The 12,763-nt window shown below is 38.6% G+C and overlaps 1 protein-coding gene across 3 annotated transcripts in view; it reads left to right on the top strand.

Annotated features, from left to right (window-relative positions):
• The window catches only part of rassf3 (Ras association (RalGDS/AF-6) domain family member 3), a 105,318-nt gene that overhangs the window by 82,574 nt on the left and 9,981 nt on the right, over positions 1 to 12,763 (top strand). For all 3 annotated transcript variants that reach the window (XM_012958805.3, XM_012958806.2, NM_001005644.1), the window contains one exon: positions 11,751 to 11,858. In XM_012958805.3, the coding sequence (XP_012814259.2) occupies positions 11,751 to 11,858 (108 nt within the window). The remainder of the gene's footprint in view (positions 1 to 11,750; positions 11,859 to 12,763) is intronic.

The following is a 12,763-nucleotide window of genomic DNA, read 5'->3' as shown; positions in this document are numbered from 1 at the left end:
AGAAAAGTAAACATAAGGTGTGTATTTTATTGCACAAATAAATAGCCAGCCTATGACTTTTTCATATGGTAAGCAACCAAAATTTTGCTCACCCTACCCATTTTTTTTTTTGAAGATATAAGCATGTCCTTCATTACTGTTGAGCCAGCTCCCTTTCCCTTGGAAATACTAGCAACTCTGTAACCATGTATAGCATGTTAGCCTTGATGTTTTTTCTTCCCTTTTGCAGCTGTCAAGGTAATTCCAACATGTTTCCTAGATTAAAGGGCAGTTTGTGAAAAGGAAAACCTTATGTCTTGTAACTGAACACCCAGCCCAGAGGAAAATTTGACAGGCATCTTAGTGCCATCTGCCGCTGTAGCACAAGATGTGCCACATGTGCAGAGAATCACCAATATAAATACTCTGCCACAGAAAAATAGCTGTAATTTGGTCAATTTATAGCATGTTTCCTTAAAGATTTTTCCATTAATTGTCTTCCATTTGTAAAAAATTTACCATACACATGGTCTTTAATCCAGTTGTTTCTTATGTGTTTGAGGCTAATATGATTTGTGTACATGGTAAATAATATGGCCTGTGTCTGAGCTGCCTGATTGCCATATGCCACACCTAGGCTTCCCAACTGGAGTTTGCAAAACAAATAACTTCTTGTATGAAAAAATTACATTTAGGCTAATGCGACATATGGCTGATTCTCAACCTACATATAAACACAGTCCTAGAATCAGCCAGTTTTTGGGCATCTGCTCTCTTGTGTCTATACCAGAGTCACCGCGTCAGTCTGGGTGCAAGACACACAGCAGATTTTGGAGCTAAAACACCTGTGTACATTTTTACAAATAAATCTGCTCTCTGTGTCTGCACCCAGCCTTTTCTCCTGTGTGAATATTACGATAGCCATTTCTCTAAACTGACTGATGTACATAGGAAAAAAAACTTAAAGGATCAGGAAGTATGCTTTTGTTAAGTCCCTTCTCCTATGGGTAAACTCATGTGCCTAGAACTGCATTATCAATTCTTTTGTTGGAATGAAGAGTTTGTGAATAATGCAGGGTGTTTGGGAACAGTGCAGTATCATTTACTATTGCCCCTACTCCTGTAGTTCCAAAGACTGGATAATGTTTTCATGTATATTTCCTACCCTCATTTTTCATACTTCTTTGATATAATTTTATCTCAGGTGTATGGTGGCAAAGTGTGGATATGAATATTTTGACAATATTTAGTACTCATTGATGCTGATAATTCATATTGGACATTCCTCTAAGAGGGCATAATAAAAGAATATACATATCTGACTTACTGTAGAATTTAACTAGTTATATTTTATAAATGACTTGTTTTGTGATATTTTTTTCTAGTGCCTCATTGCTTGGTAGAATTAAAATCTTTAAAAAAAAAATGCCTGGCGTTTCCATGCTGCCTTAAAGCAAACCCAAGTTTAATTTTAGCAGCAAATTTTGATCATTTGGTGTCGCGTGGGCTGTAATTCCTCTCGTGACTTGAGGCTAATATCTGAGCTATGGAGTTCCAAATTACGGAAGAACCCCTTATCCGGAAAACCCCAGGTCCCATACCTGTATTATCATTTTAAATTGATGTATGGGATCGTTTATACAGAAACGTGTTTTTCAAAAAGCTCCAAAATATGGGAAGGCCATCTAAGTAAATAATTCATATATATAAAAAAAAAAATCCCTATTCCTGTTTTAATGATTTTTATAAAAATACCCTTTATCTAATAGACCACGGGTCCCAAGCATTTTGGATAATAGATCCTATATTTGTACTTTGTTCCTCAGTGGAACATAGACAAAAAAATGGTCTGCTCCATGTAAAATATCACACTGATAAAAGGTTGTTTTTAGGTTTTGTTTAAATGTGGGCTTTTCTTTGTATTTTGGAACACAGAGAACAGTCTGACTTTGTTTGCTGAAGGGTTTCCACTTGAAATCTTAAAGCAGGGATATAATTTGAAGCTTAACTGCACTCTTAAGTTGTGTTTTAACTGAAGAGAAAACAATAATTGTTGGTTTGAGAAATACTGAAGTGTATTTGTCTAAAAATATACATTCTAGATCAGAAGTGTATACTATAACTGTATTTTTTTATACTCTATTTGTAGTGTTGACTCATCCTTGCCAGATATTCTAATTCTTGTAAAGCTTGAAGCTGTTTACGTTTTTTCAGGCTTTTTCATTATAGTGCTAAAACAGGCAATGTATTTATAGGTTTATCGCCAGAGGCATAAGGTGGCCATACATAGTAAGATCTGCTTGTTTGTTGGACGATATTAGGCTAATTTAATCGTTTGGCTTTAGGGTGGGCATATGGGCTCCTTGATCCAACAGAAAAATCAAACCTGCCCAATTGAGATCTGGCCAACTTTAGGTCTGAATTGGTGTGAAGGCCCCGAATCGGCAGCTGAAATCTGCTTGTAGATGCCCCACCTTTAGGCCATGGGTGCATGTAAAACACTCTGTGTGCCCATGGCCTAATTTAAAGAGATCAACTTTACATTGATGCTGTTATGCGTACTTTATTTACTAGGTTTACAGTGGTGAATAGATTTTGCACCACATTTATATCTCAAGTAGCTGTTTCTGCCTGTAAATTTTGTGCAATGCTTTCTGTATTAATTTTGCATGTTTTAGCCTGCAGAAGCAATATATAATCTGTTTTGAAGATTAAGTTCCTTAATTTCTGGCATGTTGATAGCACAGTAAGAAAACATTTTCTTATTCCTGCCATGCTATGTTTTAATAAGGTGTTGATACTAAGTGCTTTAATTTTTGGCACTGATTTCTAGTTATGTTCTATTGCCAAGAAACTTTTTTTAATTTTTCCATATAGTACCAACACTTTTAGAAAATACTTTGCAGAGATTGTTGACCAGTTACAACAGTCTGCCCTGTGCAGCTTACAAGCTGGGGTCTCTATTACATTGACACAGCACACAAGATTCAGTTTCACCATGAGCCACTTAACCTGCCTTCTCTATTTTTGGACTGTGGGTAGAGACTGCAGAAACCTATGCAGAATTCAGGGGAACACCATTTCCATGAATACATTCTTACCTATGTATCCTGTTGACTTGTTGATGGAGTCCAGTAATACTCACAGAGCTCTATAAAAGTAGTATTTGTGAAGATTAGTACCAGGAAGTGGTTAGTGTACAGACGCAAGTACGCCTATTTCCTCAGAACAAAGATCAGCGCCACAAAGAACCCCACTTCCCTCAAGAAATTTAACTGGATAAAGGAAAGGCGGAGTAGGACTTCCTACATATTCATTGGAAGGGAAAAGCCTTAGGAATGTTTGGGCTTTGTATTGTATTGTTCTGTGCCTCTGAATCTTAGCACAGGGGATTGAGTCATCTCTCCGGGGGAGCTGAACAACACGGTTCAGCTGATCGTTTAATCATCACTCCACTTGAGACTTTATATAGATCAAATGGCCTCTTATTTCCATCTCATGAAGAATAAGAGGATTTTGACTGAAAATAGTTATGCTATATATATCAGAAAAAAATGGGATGCTCCCAAGTAAAGTAAAAAATAAAAATACCCATAATGCTGGACGCAGGATGGAAGATCAATCTGCAGAGATCTATAAGTAATTCTCATATCAGTGCTACAGTGGAATGCATTTTGGGCAGTATTGAATATTAAGAAATAGAGGAAAGCCTGTACATTGCTCTCTACTAGGTATGAGGACAGAAGAGCACAGTATAAAACTTATTTTTAGCCGATGCGATATGTGATTTCATGGCTGGAATGAAATATTACTGAATGTAGGTATTGGATGATTTGTGCTTTGTTTACTTTTGAAGTAGGGAATTGGCATGTAATAGCACATACACATAAAAAACAGCACAATGGGACTTTTGAACTCTGCTACAGTAATGCCACATCTCAATGATGTGAGATAACACCATTGAATGGCACAATTTTTTTGCCCCACAGGAAATTACAACAGATGCCAAGATGGTGTACGTTTATACCATGCCAAAATTCCCCTTGATAAAGGATGTAAAGTCCAATATGTTGGGATTATTATCCTTTTTCTAAGAAAATCATTGTGTGGTAATTATTGGAACATATACACTGTACACCCATTTGAACATAAACATTAATGCAACATGGCAAGGTGTAAAGTACAGATGTCCTGAAACCTCGGTCAGAGCATGTCCTTGCAGCTTGCCATATCTCTATTGTAGATAAGAGTGTAAACATAGGGTAAGGTCAAAGTTTTCTTTTCATAGTGTATTTCTGCAGTGCAACAGGTAAACTGGTCATAGTTGTCTTTTAGGTAATGTCCAGTTTAAAGGAACAGTAACACTAAAAAATAAAAATGTTTTAAAATAATTAAAATATAATGTACTGTTGCCCTGCACTGGTAAAAGTTGTGTGTTTGCTTCAGAAAGACTACTGTAGTTAATAGAAATAGCTGTTGTGTAGCCATGGGGGCAGCCATTTAAATTGAAAAAAGGAGAAAAGGCACAGGTTACATAAGAAGATAACAGATAACTGTGTAGAATACAATGGGAATCTGCTACTTATCTGTTATCTGCTTAGTAACCTGTGCCTTTTCTCCTTTTTTCAATTTAAATGGCTGCCCCCATGGATACACAGCAGGGTATTTATGAAAACTGTAGTAGTGTTTAAGAAGCAAACACACAACTTTTACCAGTGCAGGGCAATAGTACATAATATATTAATTATTTTTATACACTTTCATTTTTTGGTGTTACTGTTCCTTTAAAAATGTCCTGTTTTGACAATTATTTACTGCAGAGTTGTAGGTCAAACATTCTAGATTTGACCAAAACAAAAATATTGTATTAGGTGTATGCCTACAGAAGATAGAGGTACCCTATGCTCCTTGTCCTATAAAAACTTTTACTGTAATAGTTGGGACTTGAAGGAGCATGCAGTAACTAAATTAAGAACATTTGGAGGTCTGATCAAACTGTAAATGCTATTTACATTGTTTAGATCAATGTGTTCTAAAGCTTCTGGTAGATGGAAACAGTAATGTTCCCTCATTTACCAACATTCGAGACATAGCCCCAAGTGTTATCATTTGATTAAGTTACTGCTGCTTCTTGTAACAATAATTGTCTGTATTAGCATTGGCATAGTCCCAAGTAATAAATCTAAGCTTAAAGGGTACAGTACACTTGGCAATAAGGACTGTAAAAGGTGAAGTCATTATGGACTTGGAGGCATTAAAGGAACAGTAACACCAAAAAATGAAAGTTTTTTTCAAAGTATTTAAAATATAATGTACTGTTGCCCTGCACTGGTAAAAGTTGTGTGTTTGCTACAGTAACTCTACCATAGTTTATATAAATAAGCTGCTCTGTAGAAATGGTGGCAGCCATTCAAGCTGCAAAAAAAAAAGACCCAGGTTACATAGCAGATAACCTCTAATATTTTTGGTGGATTAACAGAACATAATATAAAAGAACAGTTCTACTGTTCTATAATAGAACAACTAAAACAAACCCACTGTACTAATAGGGTATGAAGGTGGGTAAATTGTAACCGGTCAGTGACACAATCTAGTAAACAAACCAAGCTGGTACACTCAGCATGAACAAAAATATTAAAGCATTTAATTGTCCTAGACAGCAGAAACTAGTACTCTGTAATGTGTGTGAAAGCCCCACAGGCTAGGCAGGTCAACTCGTCCTGGCAAGCCGACAAATCATAATGCCCATGTATATAAGTAGGAGTTTCTGCTTTTTGTGTAAGATTTAAGCTTGTAATTATTTAAAAATAAGCCTTAAAAATAACTATTCTTTCTCTGTTGTAAAACATGTTCTTAACTTTATTTGGAATGCTACATCAAAAATACCATCAGAAACTGAGTCTTGTGGCTCTTTAAAGGACAATGAAAGGTTAATATAAATTAAAAGTAAGTCTAAAGGCATTCTTTTTAAGTACTTACTGCATATCTAAATTCCCAGATCCCTGCTTGCTTCTCTGAGATATGGTGCTGGCAGCCTACAGCAGTGTGAAGACTACAGTGACATCACTGAAATCTCTCTGTCCTTCCTGTAGGCTGCCAGCGGCAGCCTTCCTATTCTCTGAGCATGTGTGTAGCTTGATCCTGTCTGCTGTTCTGAGCTACACGTGCCCACCAGCCAATCAGAAGCTGATCTGGCCGAGGTGAGAGGGGGGGGAGGGAATGAAACACATGTGCAGTATGAAGCAAGGAGGGAAAGGAAGGGAGAGTACCTTTTTAGGGCTCTGGCACACGGGGAAATTAGTCGCCCGCGACAAAACTCCATGTTCGCGGGCAACTAATCTCACAGAGTTGTCATGACCCGCCATCCCACCAGCGAACATGTAAGTCGCCGGCGGGATGGCACACGCGACGGCGCGATTTTCGAAATCACCGAAAAAGACTCGCGAGGCTTTTTCGGCGATTTCGGGAATTCGCGCCGCCGCGACAAATCTCCCTTGTCACGGGCGACTAATCTCCCCGTGTGCCAGAGCCCTTACAGATGGCTGCCTGTTCTAGAAAATGTGAAGTAAGTGTGACTGAGTAAATATTTGATTAGGTGAGCCAAAAGTGTGGCGTTTTTACTAAACAATAGGAGGACTATTGGGCAGTATGCTTTTTAAATTTTGACTTGCATTCTCCTTTAATGCATTACAAAAAAAGGCAATAGGGCGACATTCTTTCTGCAGAACTCTGCACACTCATGTCCTAAAAGGAATACGATCATGGGAAAACATGTTTTGTTTTTGTTTTTTCAAAATATATCAGTTAATAGAGCTTCTCCAGCCAAATCCTGCATTGAAATCCTTTTTTTAAAAGCGTGAACAGATTTTTTTTTATATTTAATCTTGAATTTTCACATGGGGCTAGCCATTTTCTCCATTTCCCAGGTGCCCACAGTCATGTGAAATGTGCTCTGATAAACTTAAGTCACACTTTACTACTACTGCAAGTTGGAGTGATATGACCCTCCTCCCAGCAGCCGATCAGCAGGACAATGGGAAGGCAGCAAGATAGCAGCTCCCAGTAGATATCAGAATAGCACTCAATAGGAAGAAATCCAAGTCCTGTTAATGACAGTTAAGGTCCCCATACACGGGCCGACTATAGCTGCCGATATCGGTCCCTTGGACCAATTCGGCAGCTAATCGGCCTGTGTATGGGCAGAACAGAGCGGCCTGGCCGACCGATATCTGGCCTGGTCGGATCGGGGACCGCATCGGCTCGTTGATGCGGTCCCCGAACCGACTGCCCCATAACCACAAATGTAATCCAATCGGATAATTTTTTTTTAAGTTACTTTCTACCCAATATCGCCCACCCGTAGGTGGGGATATCGGGTGAAGATCCGCTCGCTTGGCGACACCGTGTATGGGCACCTTTACAGTGAGCAGGAGAAACAATAGCTTGTTTGAATAACTGCTTGAAAGCAGTTTTAAGTAGCGCTGGCTCTTTCTGAAATCTCAGACTCGGGCAAAATGCACTGAGATGGCTGCCTACACACCAATATTGTAACTAAAAAAATATATTTATTGGTTAAAGAATAACATTTTTAATGGTAGAGTGAATTATTTGCAATGTAAACAGCTTAATTTTGAAATAAAAAATACAATACAAAAATCATGACAGAATCCCTTAACCGGAAGTCTTCAGCTGAGTAATTTATGGCTGGCAGAGTTGTGCACTGTGATCAGAGTGAAGCCCCTCGCTGCCTATGAATTGCATTTTATTGCTGTTTTCTTTAGTTCTGAAAACAGAAATAAGATGTGTCTTAAAGATTTAATGCAGGCTGAACTGAATACTTCATGCATTGGTAAGAAAGAAAAAATGGAACTGATGGACATTAGGGTGCATGTTGGAGATAGAGGGGGTACTGGACATGTAAATATGACTCCAATGATGGGGGGTTTCACAAAAGACAGCAAAGTTTCTTCTTACCCCTATACTGATGTAAATCCATATGTAGCACCATTTATGGGTGATAATTGGGTATGTTTAATATATGTGAAGGTGGGTTAATTTAGGTGTTACTGGCCTTTTAAGGTGGACACACATGATAAAAGCTGGCAACTAGGCCTCTCTCAACCATGTCAGCAGTTTATTATAGCATGTGTTAGGCTGATGCCACACGAGGCATAGGGCTTAAGACTTTGCATTCTCTCGCATTTTCATACGTATATCGGCTACATGTGCCTGCACCCGAGCGTATTCCATTCATTCGGGTGCAGGCACAAGTAGCAGGCGTAGGGCTGAATTTTCGCCAAGCGTTTTTCCGCTTGCCAAAAATTTCAGCCCTACGCCTCGTGTGGCATCAGCCTTACAGCCTCCCTATGGCCTGTCCGACCAATATGTAGTAAGATATCTATTAGGTAAGTTAGAGAATCCTGTTGAATGAGGGTCGCATCAGTGTTTTGATGCACTCTTCTTTAATTGGTCTCTCTAGGTTCCACTTAAAGGAAAAGTAACACTAAAATTTTTTAAGTAAAAAAATCTATTTTACCCTGCTCAAATAATTGCCCTATCCTGCAAACCATTTAGTATTTTGAATGCTTTATTAGAAAATACCTGCTAAAACTTGGCTTCCGGTCATTTTAAATAAGGCGATACGGCAAAGGAAGGAGTAGCATCCATTATGAGACGATTGATTTATCAAGCCTAGCCTGACTCCTTCCTATACAGAAGGAAGGCTCGTTCAATCGAGCAAAGAGCCATATGTTTGTTGACTTTGCCAAACAAGTGGATCTATTTGTGTACGACTGGCTTTAGAGGGATATTTTGGGTGAACACAATAGTCCCGGAACTTGGGCTGATACAACTTTAAAATAAAGGGGACCTTAGAGAGGGACGTCGGACATCTACGGTATCCAGCTGATCAACCTGCTGGTATTGCCACATCTCAACTGTTCCTTTGGCTTGGGCCAACAGTGCAGCTCATCTCCACTTCCTCGGCCAATGCACCGTGCACTGCTGGCCGATGTGCTTCAGCAGATTGCAACCTTCCAAACATGCTCAATAAATAAGCTTACTGATATCTGTAGTACTTCATTTTGTACATTTTATCATTTGCGGTCAGCCAGCTTAACTCTACGTACATATGAAAATCTCAGTGCCACATTTTAGCAAGTTTGAACATAACCTTTTGCAAAGATGTCCTGTCTCCCTTCTAAAATCCTGAAATGTATTGTGTTATACCATTAATAACTTTCCAACCCTCATAATCTCTGAGACAGTCTGGCTTTCGTCCTTCGTACTAAAACTGCCATGTGAGTTACAAATGATCTTCAGGTTGCAAAAGCCAAAGGTCACGTCTCCAATTTAAATCTGGCGATTCGGGTCCAATGTTTGGCAACCTCACTAAATGAGCGAATTGTACCATGTATGGCCACCTTAATCCTCCTTGACCTATCATCTGCATTTGATACAGCTGACCACTCCCTCCTTATTTAGATTTTGCATTCACGTGGTATTTTTAATCAAGCTTAATCCTGCTTCTCTATTTCTAAGTAATCTTTCTGTATGTCTTATGTTAACCTAGCTTCATCAACTCGGTCTGCAGGGGCCAAGTCAGCATTTTTATTAGCCAGTGTTTGAAAGCTCCCTGTGCCATTAAAGGAGAACTAAAGTTTACCTAAATAAGTAGGGCAGAAATGTTGTACATAAACCAGTGCAGTTAGCATCAGAATTTAATAATCATCCTTGTACCATCAGATTATTTGTTGATAATTTGCAACAAACCCTAAGCTTCGCTTCGCAACAGCTGCCCAGTGAGCTGCACACGGAGCATGTGAGTGTCACTGAAACTTCTAACAGAATCCAAGATGGGGAGCTCCTGTGACTACTTTCAAGGCCTGGATCATTACTTTTATAGAGGTGCTAAACCTTTAGGCTAGTGCAATAAGTTCAATATCTAAATTATGCCATTTCTAGCTAAAGTCCTTTTTAGAGTTTAGTTCTATTTTTAACCACTTTTATTGCCCCAAAAGTAAATCTCATGATGAATAAAGAGAAATACGTATTTAATGAGTTAAGTCGAAACAGACACTCTTCCCTCCCAACAGCTAGTATTTTACCAGTCTCCTATAACTACCAGGATAGCCTTGCTTGCACAAACATGCCTGAAATCCAGCAAGTTCACAGCTGCGGGGGGGAACAGCTCAATATGCAATACTATATATGGGCCTTGGGTACTTGTGGCTCTGTGCTGGTTATATTTATAACACTGGTTTGCTTGAGTTGTTGCAGTCAGAACAAACGTTACTTTGGAAGCCATCCAGCTCAGCAGTGAGTTTGTTATATTTTACTGTGAAGCTAAGCATGAAAGTGGCTGCAGAAAAGCCAGCAAGCAAGTCTTTTCTACATGTTTTTCAAATCTATTAATTTTTTTTTATTCAGAATCAAAAGTATAGAATTATTGGCCCTTTTTTAATACACCTAGGTGTGATTTGCCTTTTCTTTAATTTCATTGTTTAAATTGACATACGCAGACTGCTTGTACATTTATTTGGTTACAGTATAATGGTGGTTTCCATTTGTAACAAACTCGGTTGCCTGCCTGGGCAGGCATTTTGGGTCCCTTACTTTCTGATCAGTGGGAATTGAGCTTTGCACTATTAAACAGGACCTACATCATTATTTATATAGTGCCATCAAGTTGTGTAGTTTGGCATTCTGGCCAGCTTTAGTACATAGATATATAGAAAAAAAATAATGAAACTAGCAAACTTTTTTTTTTTTTTAAATATAACAAATATCATGGATTCAGTGCCAGGTGGCAAAAAGGAATGGCACAGATTTGTGTTGCAGATTAAAAGTGGGACCTGGGAAAGGGCAAAGTTTAAACATGTCGTGTGCTAAAGAGGTGCCATTTTTCCTCAATTTGGGCTGTATTCTCCTTAGTTGGGGAGGGTTTACTGCCCCAGTAATTTCTGATGGCAGCCTTGTTTCGTGCATCACCAGTCCGTATACACATTTCTAACTTCACAAATCAGGACAGGATCCTCCGAGCTCTCAGATGAAGCACACACACTCTGAGGCTGTGTGGACTTTTTTCTCTGCACTGTTCATTTTCCCCATCTACCGTACTGATTTAAGCTGGCCATACATGTTCAGATTTTAGACTTCTGACAAATGTTTGGATATCAATTGTATGTTTAAATGCAATAATCTAAAACTTACATTCAGATTTAAATTTTATGATAAAGTCTTAAAAATAACAAATTGGAGGATTTTCTGAACATAGAATAATTGGTAGACAACAATCGTATGTAAGTGAACCCTTGGGCCAAATAATTTGATCAGCCTAATAGCACCCACCCAAAACATCAAGAAGAAGGTGATCACAGTCTTAGCAGATTGTATAGGAATTGTACCGGTGGTAATGGTGGGTCTGGGTGCTCATGCCCCAGACCTTCAACTTAGGGAGCCATAATGGAGATAAATCACATGGATAAATAGTGTAGGCAGGCACTCCGATTCCCCAGAAAAAGTGTATCAAAAAGCAGTCATGTTTTCAATAAAAAAGTATATAAAGTTTATTTAATCCATATATAAAACAGAAGCCTTATGCGTTTCGTACCAAACAGGGTACTTAATCATAGGCTGCCTATGGTATGAAATGCGTAAGGCTTCTGCCATACACCAAGGTGTATGGGCACCTTAAGAGGTTATCCTTGAAACTAACTTGAGTGCAGTATTATCACACCAGTACCTAAAACGCATCTTATTTTTTTCTTTAGGATATTGAAAAGGAAAAAGATTCCCTGTCATACCTCAGTAAGGAAGAAACCAAAGACAAGATCCAGCTTTACAATGCAGCGGTTACTGACAAATTGAAGATGACCTTGGTAAGAGACTTCAGGGCTTATTTTAACTGTGGTTGCACAAAGATGACTGCACCAAAGATTTTCAGCGCATTTGAGTGTCAGTTGTGCACAACTTATTGCAATGGACAAACTGCACCAAACTCTACTCAAAAAATTAAGGAAAAAAATTACTCTAACCCCATTACCTTATTATTATCATGCTGTAATGTTGATCTCCATTGCTCACAATTAGGATCCCTTTCAAGTGTTGGTTCTTGTTGTGCAATTCTCTGCCATTTTGTAGGCACATATTTGGGGAGAGCAACTCCCAATTACTTCACTTTGTAGCACAATGCTGGAAGCAATATATACCCCTATCTACAAATCAGACTTATTTTGAGAAATGGTGTACAGATGGAATTACTCCCCTGAAAGCGATCACAATTCTATACCAACACATTAACTCCCCAAAACAATTATTAGATCTCCAGTATATTAAATCTTGGGATAAGGAACTAGGTAAAACACAGACTCTGAAAGAAATTATGGGAAAATGTACGGAAAAGCTCAAACATTACCATCTTACTTGAAGCAGGCTATAAAGTACTCTTTCAATGGTATCTTACACCAAACAGATTATCACATATCTATCAAAATGCTAGCAAGAGATGTGATAGGGGATGTTCTACATCGGGGGTTAAGGCCCATATATGGTGGACTTGTCCACAAGCAACCACATACTGGATACGGGTATACAACTTGATAACTGCAGTCTTAAACGCTAACTTACATAGAGATCCATATGTTGCATTAAAGGAGAAGGAAAGATAAAAACTAAGTAAGCTTTATCGGAAAGGTCTATGTAAGAGCTCAGCGGTTTTTTTTTTTCCCTATGAGGCTTCTGATCACCTGAACTGGAGAATTATGGGGAGACTTAAGGGCACTAT

This window comes from Xenopus tropicalis, chromosome 3 (assembly GCF_000004195.4).
Source record: "Xenopus tropicalis strain Nigerian chromosome 3, UCB_Xtro_10.0, whole genome shotgun sequence".
NCBI lineage: Eukaryota > Metazoa > Chordata > Amphibia > Anura > Pipidae > Xenopus > Xenopus tropicalis.
Note: the sequence above shows the minus strand (reverse complement) of the source record. Positions and strands in the feature narration are given on the sequence as shown.